At 37.4% G+C, this 15,484-nt stretch overlaps 1 protein-coding gene across 1 annotated transcript; it reads left to right on the top strand.

Moving 5' to 3' along the window:
* The first annotated feature begins 814 nt into the window (after positions 1-814).
* LOC126619326 (flowering time control protein FPA) lies at positions 815-14,146 on the top strand. Its single transcript, XM_050287659.1, has 6 exons — positions 815-1,251; positions 3,835-4,080; positions 4,676-4,750; positions 5,041-6,044; positions 7,147-8,546; positions 13,790-14,146. Exons 1-5 carry the CDS (start codon positions 976-978, stop codon positions 8,525-8,527), a joined length of 2,982 nt encoding a protein of 993 aa, XP_050143616.1. The 5' UTR covers positions 815-975; the 3' UTR covers positions 8,528-8,546; positions 13,790-14,146.
* Positions 14,147-15,484: the final 1,338 nt, after the last annotated feature.

Raw genomic sequence — 15,484 nt, 5'->3', positions numbered from 1 at the left:
GAGATTTTGGCCTAAGCAAATCAGCCATCCATAATAAAAAGACGACTTTGTAAGAAGCACTTCCAATTGTAAGAGCTTTATAAAAGTTTATTCAAAATCAAAATGCTTCTTGGCGTGTAACAAAAAAGGGCTTGTACGTTTTGTTGCTAAATACAATCACAAGTGATTTTGTTTGTTAAAATGCTTTTCGAATTATTTTATAAGTATTTCCAAACAGACAATATTAAAATCACATCCAAGTGAACGGAACCTGTGCTATCTCCAATGGAATGCCAAAGGGCTCAATATAATCCACTTCTTGCAAATACCCATATCTTGTGGGCTAAATGAAAATCCTGAAAGAAGATGCTTGGGCTACCGTTGTTCACGGAGCCCACCCGTGTGAAAAGGAAAGAAGGCTGCTAAGTTGGACTTATTTTATGTAACACAGTGCACCAAGAATCCGGATCCTCGGCAGATTCTCTTGGATTTTGAAAATCCGTGAATCGTGTTCATTTATCGTATATCTTACGATAAAAAATTATTTTAAATTTATTATTTAAAATTAAACCAAATAATATTTGACAAAAACTGATTACATAATATACGATGAACGAACACAATTTACGAAGATCATCATCGAAAAAAACCGGAGAGGATATGTTGGGTGCACCAGATATCATGCACCCGTGGCAAGAAAGCCGCGGGTTTGAAAGCTTGCCGGAAATCGGACGGTCCATCACAAAAGCTTAGGGGTATATTTGTCATTTCAGTATTGTATAACGGGTGAGGGAAGAAAGCCTATCTCTGCCTTGTGTATATAACTGGCTTTCCCGGCATATCTGGCATATCTCCTTTCTAATTATTCGATCCCTAATTCCCAAAACCCTAACCCTAAACGTATCCAGAAAATCAAGTAGTTTCGCCCAATCTTCAGTCTGTACACTGCTAGGGTTTCAATTCAGCCCCAATTCCATTCAATTCAATTCAATCGCAATGGCGCCTGCGGCCAAACCGAACAAGCAAGGCACAGACGATTCCGAGACGCCGTCGAACAATCTCTGGGTTGGAAATTTAGCGAGCGACGTCACCGACGCCGATCTCATGGACCTGTTTGCCCAATTCGGTGCTTTGGATAGCGTCACCTCCTACTCGTCACGGAGCTACGCCTTCGTGTTCTTCAAGCGCGTGGAGGACGCTGCGGCGGCCAAGGAGGCATTGCAAGGTGCCCTTCTGCGCGGAAACCCTGTTAAGATTGAGTTTGCCCGACCGGTTCGTATTGATCTTTGTGCATCGTTAGGTTTATTTGGTTGTTTTTGTATGATTTTTATTGATTGCTTTGATTTTCGAACAAGAAATTCGTGTTTATTCGATTTCAATCAAATTGTGCTTATCATCATCATCCTATCATCATCATCATCATCTATGCTCCCGATTTTAAAGACGAAGAGTATGAGTGATGCGCTTATTTGATTAGAAGCTAAGGAAATTTGCGCCTTTTTCATTGCCCTTCTTTCCATCTCTCTTCGGATTTGGGAAAGTTTCGCTTACGAGTCTAAAAGCTTCAAATTGTTGAATTGGGCTTAAACAATAACATTTTAGGCATGAAAAACCATAATCTTCAATGGGGAAACTGAGAAGTATATGGATGCTGATGATGTTCAGCTTCCTTAATTTCTCAGAATATATTCACAGTTATGATTTAAGTTGCCCTTGTTTTGCGACACCCTATGTTCTTAGGCATCCCATTCTAGAGTGCTTAGCATCGATAATTTCCATTCCAGCGTGGATAATTTTGAGGATATGAAGGATATTTTTAATTAATCATACATCCATTGCTAAGATTTTTCCCTTTATTTCATGGAATCTGATTCGGTGTAAAAGTTTAACAATTACCAAGATATGTGTTAGTGTGACCAATTGGTTACATAACCAATTTAAGCCTCAAAACTGCGAATCAGATTTTACATCTGCGGTTAGGTCTCTGCATAAGAACTTAGTAGTAGCTTTGCTTTTTTACTTTAAATGTTCTTCTTTTTTTCCCAAAATTTTGAATCGATGTTAGTTAGTGCACAAAGGGGGGTTTTAACCAATACTGAAGCACCAAACTCAATATTTGTGCACACACCAATCTCAAAGGATCAGTTATGAAGATTTTGAGGTTCAAAAACCATTGAAAGGAATCCCATAAACATGTCCAAGCTCCAAAACCGCGAAACAGTGCACAACCTGAGTGTTTGTTGGTCTCTGCGAATTATCAAATACGACTCCAGTACATGATAGGTGATTAATTGAAATCCCTTTGTCCAGATAGGTGATTCATTTCAACCTAAAGCGCAATACAACATTATGAACCGACGTCATTGAGTGCAAAAGTTGTGTTTCAGTTTCATAATAATTTTTAGTACCAAAATAGGCATGTTTCAAATTCAACTTGAGCACCAAAATTAATATATGTGCACCCACACCAATCTTAGTTGTGCTTTAGTTTCAATGTTTGAGGTGCAAACACAACAGAAAGGATTCTATAACCATTTCCAAGCTCCCAAACTGCGAAACAAACACTATCTCCTGTGAATCAAACTGTGAAACAAACATTACAGCCTGCGGAAGATCAGTTATGATTCCTGTGCAATGATTTGAAATCTTATTTTACCCTCATTGACTGTACCCAAAACTTAATACCTCGACAAACAACTCAAACGTTTACCAATGCCAGTAAGCGCACAAAGGCGTGTTTCTGTTTCAAGTTAACACCAAAGTGTTAGGTGTTTGTGTACACAAAAATCTCAAAAGATAGCTAATCAACCTTTGAGGATGGAGCAGACCGGATCTAACAATTCTAGTTTGATGGCAATTTACTAGGAACTAAGCTTCACTGTCTTCTTTTACCACCCATATATCGTACATTTGCAATCCATTGATTTTTATAAGTTGAGCTTATATATGTTTTAATAAACGAGTTAATAGGAGAACAAAGTCTTGTGAGAACAAGTGTTGTGGAAAGAAAGTTACAAGTGTTGTGCATCTCTCTCAAGTTTTTTGTCTTGCAACAAAATGGTAGTCCCATAACAAAATTGACAAAGAGAAATTTAAACAATGGTAGGGATAGCAACATTGTGAAACAGATGTAGATATCTCTCCTATGCACTTGTATTGCGCTCTAGTCTTGGTCACACTTTAGTTCTTACCCCTCACCTATCAGTAACCTTTAAATCTCCATCCTGTCACTTATGGGGATGGAGGAAGGGTGAAACCCAAGGTCGGTAGATATTTGCAAATATGAAGTTATAGAAGGACAATCATATGGTATCATATTTAGGTTAAGGCAAGGGGCATACGTTGTAGTGTAAAACACGCCATTTTATTTTTTGCAAATAGGAAAAGAAGCAAGTGACCTAGTTGCTTCTATTGCCTTATCAAAAGGAGGAATAGAGATGGAATATGTTTATCATGTTGATTTGTTTTTTCCCCATTTATTTTGTGTTAGTATGTCTTTAGCTTTTCTTAGTATGAAATCAAGCCTATGGCCTTAACTATGCATGCATTAGCCCCCTGAATGTTTTGATGCATGGATTCTACTGAATATGTTCTTAACTTTGCATGCATTAGCCAGTCTGTCCGGATATGGCTTACTTCAAGTTTTGATGCTTTCATCTTGCCATTGTTATGTCTAGCATAGTAATATTTGTGATTTTCTTCCTCTGCTTAGCAACTGTTGTACAAAGTGTTTTTAAACCTGAGATCACTTTGTTTCACTCTTTGTTTGTTTATCCTTGCCTTGAAATAAATTTGTGCACCTTTTACATTCTTGGGGACCTGAAGTTTGTGGTTCTTATGCACTTGTATTTACAGGCAAAACCTTGCAAGAATCTATGGGTAGGTGGAATTAGCCCATCTGTCTCAAAGGAAGAATTAGAAGAAGAGTTTTGTAAGTTTGGAAAAATGGAGGACTTCAAGTTCCTTAGAGACCGTAATACTGCATTCGTTGAATATTTTAAATTGGAGGATGCTTCCCAAGCAATGAGAAACATGAACGGGAAGAGATTGGGTGGTGACCAGATACGCGTTGATTATCTTCGATCACAATACTCGAGAAGGGTAAGTTTATTATTCATAACTTCAATGGTATTTCCATGGGTATATTATTGCGGTTCCAGGACTTTGTGGGTTAGCAGAAATATTGCAAGTGAAAATTCATTAGAGAGCAGTTATAGGCTCTCTGCGTGGCAAATTCAGTGTTGTCTGGTGCTGACACTTTGTTTTGAAAGATTCTTTCTAGTTCTATGTGGGTGTCTTAAGGACATGACACTCCCACCTGAGTAACAATGCCAAATATATATTACACCTATTAAATGGATGGAAGGAATTCGCCATAATTACTTAAATTTCATAAACCTATAATCATTTTTTTTGTTTAAATGGAAAAAAAAAAAAGAATAACTAAGAAACAATTAACCTAGGCGTGGAAACTCCAGTCATATTATCAACAAGAATTTGAATCAAACAATCAGGAGAAGCATCTATTAACAATCATTTATTGATCAGTGTTTTTTGATTAATGCATTTGCATGTTCACTGTAAAATGTCCGGCTTCAGTTACTTATTAAAACGCTTAGTGAAAATGAACAATAGTTAAATTTTGTTTTCTTTTCATATGTAAAGAGTTTCTGGTTTCCTTTGGTCTTTTGAACAGGAACAGCCTGACTACAGAGATGGACAGTTTCTGGCCAGAAACATGGGGCCTGCTGATTCACATAAAAGACAACAGGTGAGGAATAAGTTGCATATAGTGTTTCAACCAGAAATGGTAAATTCTTACAATGTTGATTGTGTGTATATTTGTTGCTTCATAATAACTATTTGTTAGCTGGTTATGTCACACAAGGTGCATCTTACCTCCAATAAATAACTCAGAGTTGTAGACTTACCTTTGGTCCCTAGGGTCTGATTTATGCTTTTTGTGGGTTAGATAGAAAATGGAAATCCGTATGTGAATTCCAAATGGGAGTAAACTTCTCTGTTGTGATTATTTCCCTTAACTTTTGTGTCATGTTGCAGTATTCTCAATCTTCCGGGGGACGAAAAGGTGACAGTCAACCCAGTAATGTTCTGTGGGTGGGCTATCCTCCTTCTGTGCAGATTGATGAACAAATGCTCCACAATGCCATGATTTTGTTTGGTGAGATTGAGAGAATTAAAAGTTTTCCTTCAAGACACTACTCCTTTGTCGAATTCAGGAGTGTGGATGAAGCTCGGCGGGCCAAGGAGGGCTTGCAAGGCAGGCTTTTCAATGATCCTCGGATTACAATTATGTTCTCAAGCAGTGGGCTGGCACCTGGGAAAGAATACCCTGGCCCTTATCCTGGAGGCCAAGGACCTAGGTCAGATATGTTATTCAATGAACATCCTTTTCAGTCTTTACCAATGGACATGTTTGGTCATAACCGTCCAATGATGTCTAATAATTATCCTGGAGCTCTACCACAAAATGGCATTCTTGGACCAAATGCTCCAATGAGGCCTTTAGGTCCTCAAGGTAGGTTTGACCCTCTGCTTTCAGGTCCAGAACTTAATGATTTGGCATCGCTTCATAATTATCAAGACGGAAATTCCAAGAACCTGATGGGTCCCAACTGGAGGCAGCTGTCTCCTCCCACACCTAGGGCCGTGTCTTCTCCTGTGCCTGGTATTAGGCCACCCACGAGACCTGCATCTAGTGCATGGGACGTGTTAGATGCTAACCAATTTCAAAAGGATGCTAAACGATCAAGAATAGATAGTCCTTTGTCCATGGACGACCCTCCATATCAGTTTAGAAACGTTGATGACCATGGATTAGGGTTCGACTCGTCTTACGGACTTGGTCCGGTAATTGATGGAGGTGCTTCCGGACCATCTATGAATGTCCAAGGAAAGAATCGCCTTAGTCCAGCTGGTGTAAGGGTCTCAGTTGGAGGGCCTCCTGAAAATGATTTTATATGGCGTGGAACTATTGCCAAGGGTGGAACACCTGTTTGCCATGCTCGCTGTGTCCCTATAGGAAAAGGAATACGAAATGAGCTGTGAGTACAATTTTCCTTTCATCTTCTGTTTTTTATCATTTTCTTTGGGGACTCGTATGGCATACTTTCTTTGTTCTACTTAGAACATATACATGGATTCCACTGCGCTATGGTATTCGGATAAAAGTATATTATCAAGTTACCAAGACTATGAAACCTTAGTATTTCACAAATGTTCATATTTATCCATGCAATATCAGCTTTCTCATGATTATATTGGCAACCGTTTCTTATTCATCCAGTTTTACATTCTCAGTATTTTGGAAACTAAATTATTGTTTCAACTGATGTGCCAAATGATGTGTCTTGAAAGAGGGTCTAGGTGAGCTTGATCAAACGACTTACTTCATACTTAACATTGTTTAGTGTCTAGGCTTTTTTTTCTTTCTAATGCATGTTCTATGACACCCTTTTTTTATTTATTCATTGTATTTTAAGTATGGATAGATGAAGACATTACTATTAGCAGTTTGTCTACTTTATTCCAGAAGCCCCTGAAGCACTTCCCTTTTGAACTTAATAAGACTATTAGCATAGAAAATACTACAGTCATCTTATTATTAATGTGAAACATTGACATTATTATTTATTTATTTATTATGATCTTGCCTTCCGGAGCTATCTATCCCAATGCTTTAAACTTTTCTTCTTTATGGTTTTGCAAGTTTACAGTTTCAAACTAATACTTCTTACCCTATCCTTCACCCTATAGAAATGATATTTGAGTTAACTCATAATCATACATTCCGTATGTATTTCAGTATGCAGGTAGATAATGTATAAACCAAACAATGTTTTTTCTTTGTTTTTTGATTGGAACCAAACAACTTGGTTAATAACGTTGTTAAATCCTTAATATGATTACTAAAAGCACTAAAGTGGGTTCAGATTTGCTAGTATCTCTCTTTATTTTCAAATTGTTTACACTCAATGATTTTGGACTTCAAAAAATATTTATTATGATTCTTTCGTTCTTTTTCTGGATAATCTTCAAAACTAAACTTAGTTGCCCCTCTTATCTTATATCAGCATGGGTTGTTTTTGGTGCGTGTAGAGAGAATTCTCTTGTTTGTATTTAATGTAATTGTTTTCTGTTTTGCAGTCCTGAAGTTGTTAATTGTTCGGCTAGAACTGGACTGGATATGCTCACAAAACACTATGCTGAGGCCATTGGATTTGATATCGTTTTCTTCTTGCCAGATAGTGAAGATGATTTTGCTTCCTACACTGAATTCCTACGTTATCTAGGTGCAAAAAACCGTGCTGGTGTTGCAAAGTTTGATGATGGGATGACCTTATTTTTGGTGCCTCCTTCAGATTTCTTGAAGAATGTTTTAAAAGTTGCAGGCCCTGAACGTCTGTATGGTGTGGTTCTCAAGTTTCCACCAGTTCCTAGTACTGCTTCTATGCACGAACAGATGCAGCCCATGCCACCTTCACAGTTTATAGATAGACAGCAGATTCCTTCTTCACAAGTTGAGTATAGTGTAATCCCACCGAAGGAGGATCATATTTTGCATATGGATTATAACAGGGTTTTGTATGAGGACTCAAAGCTTTCTGCAAAACCACTGTTTCCACCTACTAGCGAGTCCTCTAGAGGGCAACTGCAAGACTATGCTTCTAGTAATAGTACTGCAGTATCACAAGCTGGAGTGGCTTTAACTCCTGAACTTATTGCCACTCTGGCAACTTTACTGCCTGGAAATGCACAGCCGTCTGGTCCAGAAGGTGCTAGGGTACCAGTATCCTCAGCAGCTAGGCATTCATTTCCTGCTTTTGCACCTAGTGAAGTATCTTCTCCTGGATGGAAACAAGATCAACAAATTTCTGATCATACCGGTCATGCATTACAACAATTAGGTAATCAGTTTAATCCACACGAACAGAATCATTCGCAGTACCAACCTTATCCATCTGTTCCAAACTCATCCAACCACTCTACCCCACTAGCCCCTGGTATCAACCAATTCCCAGACTCTTCTACCAGTCAGCCCTCGCAGTCTGCAAATTCATCTAGGCCTTTGAATAATTTTACTATCCCTTCTCAAGGCGGACAAACTTTTGGACCCTCTCATCTCAACCAGCACTATCTGGCTGAAGCTCCTCTTGGTACTCAGAAAGGCTTTTCAGCACATGGAACAGATACTTCTGTGTTGTACAATCCACCTGTTTCTCAGCAACACAATAATTCTATGGCCTTTTCTGGTCAGACTTATGGTGCTAATTCGCAGTCTCAGACCTTTCTGCCAGTAGCGGCTGAAAAGGTGAACCCAGAATACCCAAATCAAATGCAGCAGCTTCAGCCTGCACTTGGGGCTGGGGCTGGTCAGAGCGCCCCAGATGGTGAGGCAGACAAAAATCATCGGTATCAGTCGACGCTCCAATTTGCGGCTAACCTCCTCCTTCAATTACAGCAGCAACAACAGCAGCAGCAGCAAATGGGTAGTCAAGCGGGGCGAGGGTCTGGAAGTCAACAATGATAATTATATCCCCGTATAGGTATTTTTCTGTCTCTGGCTTATGGTTAGTTTTTTTTCTTTGCATATGATTAAATTTTATGTGCTAGTATGTGTTTTATATTAATTAATGCCATAGGTTTAGCACATATTTCCTTGGGCGATTGAACAATATGTGATGTGTCTATTTTTGACCGGATAGGCTTGCTCTATGTCCAGTGACTTGTTTGCGTATGACTTTTCTTTGAATCAGTGTGCTCCTAGAGAAAAACACATCTTTTGGAAGTATTAGTCGGTCAATTCATGTGTTTGTTTCTTTTCTTTGCATATGGTGAAACTTGTGTGCTAGTATTTGTTTTCCCTTACTTCACGGGATAGATTTAGCGAATCATTCTTCTGGATATCGAACTATAGTGTAGTTCCTGGCTGTATAGGCATCCACGTTCAGTTATTTGTTTGTGTCAGTCAGCGGCGGAGCATGCAAGAGACCAACGTTGGCCATGGCCCCTACAATTTTTGTAAATGTTTCAATAGAAGGTATAATCATATGAAGCCTTTCAACTAAATCCTGCAACGTGGCCCCTCCAAATTAAGCTATAACTGTCTAGGTTCTCTTCCCAAATGTTTTACACCAAATAGGTATTTTTTTAATTTTTTTTTAAATTTTTAATAACACCAAATAGTATTATAATATAACCTTTGTTTTTATCACCCCTCTGCCGAAAATAATTTTTTTAATTATATATATATATAATTATATATACACATGTTAATGTGTAATTTGTTATCAATATGCTTATCTGACATAAGATATCAACATGCAAACTTCAACTACAATATATTTCATCCAGAAAAAAAATTTACCACATCAATTTTTTGTGTTACATTCTTCAATCACGTAGTTTTGATTTTTCTTGTCTTGTATATTTCATTAGGTATATGATTTTAACCTTGAATTGTCTTACTTGTGTGATATGGTTTGAGAATAATGATTTTCTCTTGTCTAGATAGTATTTTTTTATGCCCCTTATATGGCCCCTGCTACCAACGTTGTCTAGCTCCACCACTGGTGTTAGTGACTTGTGCTTTTGAATGAATGTGTTTTTCTAGAGAAACATGCATTTTGAAAATGCTGTTAGTTGGAAAATCTATTTGCTTGCTTTCTTTTCTTTTCATATGGTGTAACTGATGTGGTGGTATTTTTGTGTAATTAAATCCTTAGGTTTTATCACAGCTTTCCTAGGAAGTAGAATTGCAGAACTTTTTAGGGTGGGACATTTCTGGTTGGATAGGCTTGCTGCAGGCATATTTGTATTCAGTGATTTGTTTGTTGATCATGGTTCTGGTTTCATCGGCAACGTTTTCAATATTGTAGTTGGCTCGAGAATGTTCATGTATGTCTAGATATTTTTCTTTATTTATATAGATATTGTGGCGATTTTGGTGGGGAAGATGTTTTTCAGTGGTGTCTATTACTAGGATTGTTTTCATAGAATATACAGATATTTGAGGATGTGAGGGCTGAAGAGCTGGAGAGTGGCTCCTTTTTTGGGCTTCTCCTCTGGGTATTGGTGTCAGCAAAGTTTAGGGAGAGTTATGCAGCTTTGGCACCTTGAAATTGACTTTGGAGCTTTTCCATTGGACTAATATAATCAATGGAATTATAATATTTAGCTATCTGTTGCAATCATGAGCAAAGAATGGTTTCTTGTAAACTGGATTGTTTGATCGCAAGCATGCAAAGCAGATAATAATTATGTTTCATAGCACAGGAGTTCTGTTTGTGGTGGGTTGTAAGATTGAATTGTTGTATACAGTTAAGGATATAGACTTTTTATATCAAGATTTTTCGTGTTTAATAGATTCATGTTTTCTCTTTACCCAAAATATATATATATATACACATATAGGGTCAGGATTTGGGGACACTTTTTTGACAAACTTTCGTAGGGCTCACTCCATAATTTTTTTTCAATGATTCGAATTGTCTATTTTTCAAATCATCATTCATAGATCATCCTTGCAAAAAATTAGACAAATCCAAAACCATTAAGACATTCATTTGTAGTGAAGAAAATGAACGAATACAGTCCAGCAAAGAAACACTAAAATGACTACCATTTAATCCAACTGTCATATGGTTTCAGATTTTGGTAGACATGATCTTTGAAGTAAGACCTAAAAGATAGATGGTTCGGATCGTTGAAAAAAGTTAGTGGGCCCTAGAAAGTGTGTCAACATGTGTGTTCCCTGATCCTGACCATATATATATATATATATATATATATATATATATATATATATATTCATGGTTTCCATGTAAGTTTGGACAGTTTTGCTGGTCTAGTACTCAAATGTGTTTCCTAAGGGAAAGTATTTTCTTCCTCCTATTTTGGTGCCGCTGCCATTGTCATTTCTAGATCTTTTTTAGTACATGTTTTCCTTAGTTTTTTCTCTTTAAGAATACGTGTTTGCATATTTGGTCCAGTCAGTTGTGTTAGTAGTGTATGTTACACTTGTTGATATATATTGACAATTTTCTTGTACTTTTTGTATTATTCCCGTGTATTTTTAATACTTTATCTGCATCTTTTTATTTTATTTTTCTGTTTGAAACTGCTGTTCTTTTGCGGTAATCATCTCAGTAGTTTGTTGTCTTCCCGTTTGAGTGCATTGTTCTTCATATCAGATGGCATGTTTTTCAGTTATAGCAGTTTGTAATTTTATGAAAAAGAACACTGTATTGGAGTATTTTATCTTCCTTTTTCCCCATCAGTATGCTTCTACCATGCAGTTGGCGTTAATTTTATATCTGTAGGTTAAACTCATTCTTTATAGCTTACTTTCTTCTGTCATATCGAGGCAATGGTCTTGTCCGACTATTATCTGACCTTAGGTTGTCCTTTTCAACCCTGTCAAATTGTAACTATCGTATGTAATTATGTTTTGTAAGAGTTGTTCAGATATTTTAGTAACAAATGCAATTCTTGGTTGATGAATATCTCCTTAGAGTTGCATATTCTCCTGCTAACATAACATGGTAAACTTTTAAATGGCATTCAGGTCGTTCCCCTTATCAATTTCCGCTCGATATAGGCGTCAGTATGGTCAGCTATCTGCTATTTTAGATGATAGTGTCCTCTCAAACAAATGACTTGGTATAATTTACATCCTAAAACGGCAGGACATAAAGGCTAGTATGTAATTTTGGATAGAGATTTGTTTGGCTTCCAAAATTGTTTAGTCTCTCCTTTTTACGGATTTGCGTTTGTGAGAGGTTTCAAACATGTAACAAGTGTCCAAACTCTGTAAACAAGTAAACTTAACAAACCGAATTATAAGGATACAAAATTGGCCCAATAGGTTCATGTTAAAAGCTATTTCATGATGAAAAAGTTGAGAATAGGTTAGTACAGTAAAGAAAAACGCATAATAGTCACCCGTGGAAAGTTAGAGGTTCATCTTAAGACTTGCCTCCTGTGACAGGTTGAAGTTCAGCTGGTTCTATGAACTCTGAATCCTTTTGGTTTCCCTTGTGATAATTTGATGGCCTCGTAAATTCAGGGAAAAAGATAATTTCCGTGTTCTTGAAACGGTACTAGGCCGAGCTTTCAGCTCCCATCCATCTGATTCGATTCTATGCAGTGTCTTGTTAATTTGGTTGAACCTAAGTTTACCTCTCCCATTGTTGGTGCTAATTTTGGCATGTATAGGAACCTATGAAAAAACTTACTCTCTGGTTCTCTAGAAAAGATTTTAAGTGGTAGGTAATAAGAAACAAAACAGATAAATGTTTTAACAACAACAACAACGACGACAAAGCCTTTTCCCACTAAGTAGGGTCGGCTATATGAATCCTAGAACGTCATTGCGTTCGGTTCTATGTCATGTCCTCCGTTAGATCCAAGTACTTTTAGGTCTTTTCTTAGGGTCTCTTCCAAAGTTTTCCTATGTCTTTCTTTACCCCTTCAGCCCTGAAACCTTTGTCCCGTAGTCACATCTTCGAACTGGAGCGTCAGTAGGCCTTATTTGCACAGATAAATGTTTTAACACTACCAAAAAACATGTTATATCAAATATGCGAATCAGTTGTGTTTCGTTTTACCCAGAATCTCGGAGATCACACACATTTTCGTTTTTCCTTGTTTGTTTTGATTTTGGTTTGAGTGAAAATAATAGATGATAGTGTACCGACAATGTTGAACATCAAATATTCTCCGTTGGTGCAAACATTTGATTGGTAGCTGAACCTTTGTAGACTAACCTGCAAGCGAGGTAGGGAATCGAGGATTTATGGTTTCTTTAGTAATTCGACGATATGCATAAGAAACAGATAGAAAAGTGTTCATTCTGGATGTCACTGCCTGTTTATGTATCGATTTCTATTTGAAGTTCACCTAGCGCGAATTGTCGAAAACCATATTGTTTCTGGCATTTTTGAGTTCATACTTTCCGTCCCACGAAGATTGAACAATTTGGTTCCTTTTTGGTTTGCTGAGGGATCTTCCCGTCGGAGGTGGATTGTCTGCCCTCCCATTTCCATACTCTTCTCATCCCCTCCTATTTGTGTGGTCACGGTTAAGTTACGTCAACATTAAAGTAATAGGAAGAGTATGGAAATGGGAGGGCAGACAATCCACCTCCCTTCCTGTCTGCGCATTCAACCTTTTTATGTCATACGTTAGCGCTTTTTGTGTCGTGTAATTCATGTAGGCTGTAAAGTAGTCACCAATTCTTTGTACTATGGTGGCTTGGATTACTCTCTCTCGAACCTCACAAGCTTCTCAGTGCGATCAACATTTGCGATTTTGTAGCGTTCCTAAAAGCACAAATGTCCCCAAACTTTATGTTTTCCTGCAGCAGTTTCCAACCGAAACATTTACTCCCGTCGGCATGGCCATCCAGTGTCGTCTTTTCTTTTCTTTTCCGATGAGCGTCGTCAAGTTAATTTTTGGTTTTCTGGTAGATGTCAGAGAGGCCGAGGAGATTCGAATCCGAATTTTGAATGAAACGACTTTGCCCTGTCTATCTTGTGAACAAAACTTGAGTAGAAGTAGATATGATTTCCCTGAACGGTCCAGCAAATTCAAATGTTTTGCTTCCATACATATGAGCATCATTTTCTTCCGTTGGGTTCGCTAATCTGTTAAATAATGTCTCATTACTTGATATACGAGTTGGTTCGACACTAATCACAGCAACTAATACGAAATTAGGAACCAAATAGTAGATGTTTTTTTTCATTTACATACTCAAGGACCGTTTATCTCTACGCGTTTATTTCAGGGTTTGAACCAGCGTCTCGCTGTCTATTCGGACTTGTAGGTTCGTGTTTACAAGGTGTTCGGAGTAGAACGGATTTTCGCGTTATGGACGTTCGTTTTGCAATCGTGAAAAGAGAAAAGGGTCCTTCCGAGGAACTCGAAAACCAGGAGATGTTTTGTACATGCTTAAAAGTACGTTTGGCTTTTGTTTCGAAAGGTCGACATGCCTATTTTGTTAATTTGTTGTTTCAGTTTTTGAAGCACATACAAATACAATGATGTTGCCCTAGTTTTTTTGGTTTTTCTTTTCCTAGAGTGTAGCTTCTCAGATTGTTAGCATCAACCTTCGTATCTCTTTTAATTGAGCGCTTGTTGTATATCTCCCTCTCTCTCTCTCGTTTTGGCTTTTAAGGGGACATTGACTATAGCAGATGTGCCACCTCTTATGCACCCAAATTCGAACCCTTTTTTTTTTTGCAGTTTAGTTATCGCTGTGTGTAAAATAAGATTAAAAGAAAATATTCTAACGACGTACAATTGGTTAAATGGTGCATATGTCACGTCCGGTATTCGGTCCAAGCTAAATTCGAGCAGGCGACACTTCACGTTACTTGTAAAGCAAAAGGTAACTACTTCCGAGTCTCCAAAACTGAAAATAAACAATTCATTACCATTTCTTACAATAGACCTCAAAATGAACTACAAATCTTCCAAAATTGATAACAAAGGTACAAAACATTAGTGTACACAGTGTTGTCGAAACAGCTATCTAAGGTCTTCCAAAAAGAAGGAAAATCTTCAAATAACATGTCAACTTCTCACCCAAGCTGATTTGAAAGGGAAGGGAAAAAGAGTGAGCTACAAAGTTCATTAAGTAATCTAAGGGCCTGTTTGGTATCTTATTTGAAAATTTTAAACATTTCTCAAAACATTTCTTAAGAACATTTCTTGAAAACAATTTTCTTTAAAACTCAAAAACTTGATTGGTTTGCAATTTAAAATTTTTAAATCTTACGACTTAAACTAGACAAAGAGATCTAAAAAGATGGGGTTACAGGAGAGGGAGAAAGAGAAGAGAGGAGGAAAGAAAGTAAGAGATGATTGAATGAAAGAGAAAGAAGAGAGATGATCAGACGAGATAGAGAGGACGAGGAGTGAGAGAAAGAACCGAGAGAATGAAGATAGCGGATTGGAGGAGAGACGAAAACGGTAAAAAAAAAAAAAAAAAGAGGAGAGAGATAGATTTGGAGTGAGAGGGGAAGAGTGAGAGAAAAGAAAGGAGTGAGTTTAAGTTTAAAAAGTTTTGAATTCAGTTTTTGAAAATAATCTTATCAAACAAGTTTTTAAGGTCTGAAACTTGAAAATTGTTTTTGAGTTTTAAAAATTGAATCCAAGTAAAGTACCAAACAGACCTAAACAATTGAAAATCGAATGATAGCTCAATAATAAAGTAGCTTACAGATACACTAAGCTTGAAATCTAACAGTTGAGTTCCTTAGCTTAAACAAATCACTCTCAAACTCTAACCTCTCAGTTTTGGTTCTGAAATAAGCAAAAATGGGCTGAGAGAAGCAAAAGCTGTTAATAACAAGAAGACAACTATCTTTAAGCAACTGGTGGAATGTTGCTTCAGCTGCAGTTTGCTTGTCAAGAGCAAAAGCTGGTAATACTTGAAAGAATTTACTATTAAAAAAATAATTGGAACGAAATCCTGTTT

Source organism: Malus sylvestris, chromosome 4 (genome assembly GCF_916048215.2).
Source record: "Malus sylvestris chromosome 4, drMalSylv7.2, whole genome shotgun sequence".
In the NCBI taxonomy this organism is placed as follows: Eukaryota; Viridiplantae; Streptophyta; class Magnoliopsida; order Rosales; family Rosaceae; genus Malus; species Malus sylvestris.
The sequence above is the reverse complement of the archived record's forward strand: the minus strand, read 5'-3'. Positions and strand labels throughout refer to the sequence as shown.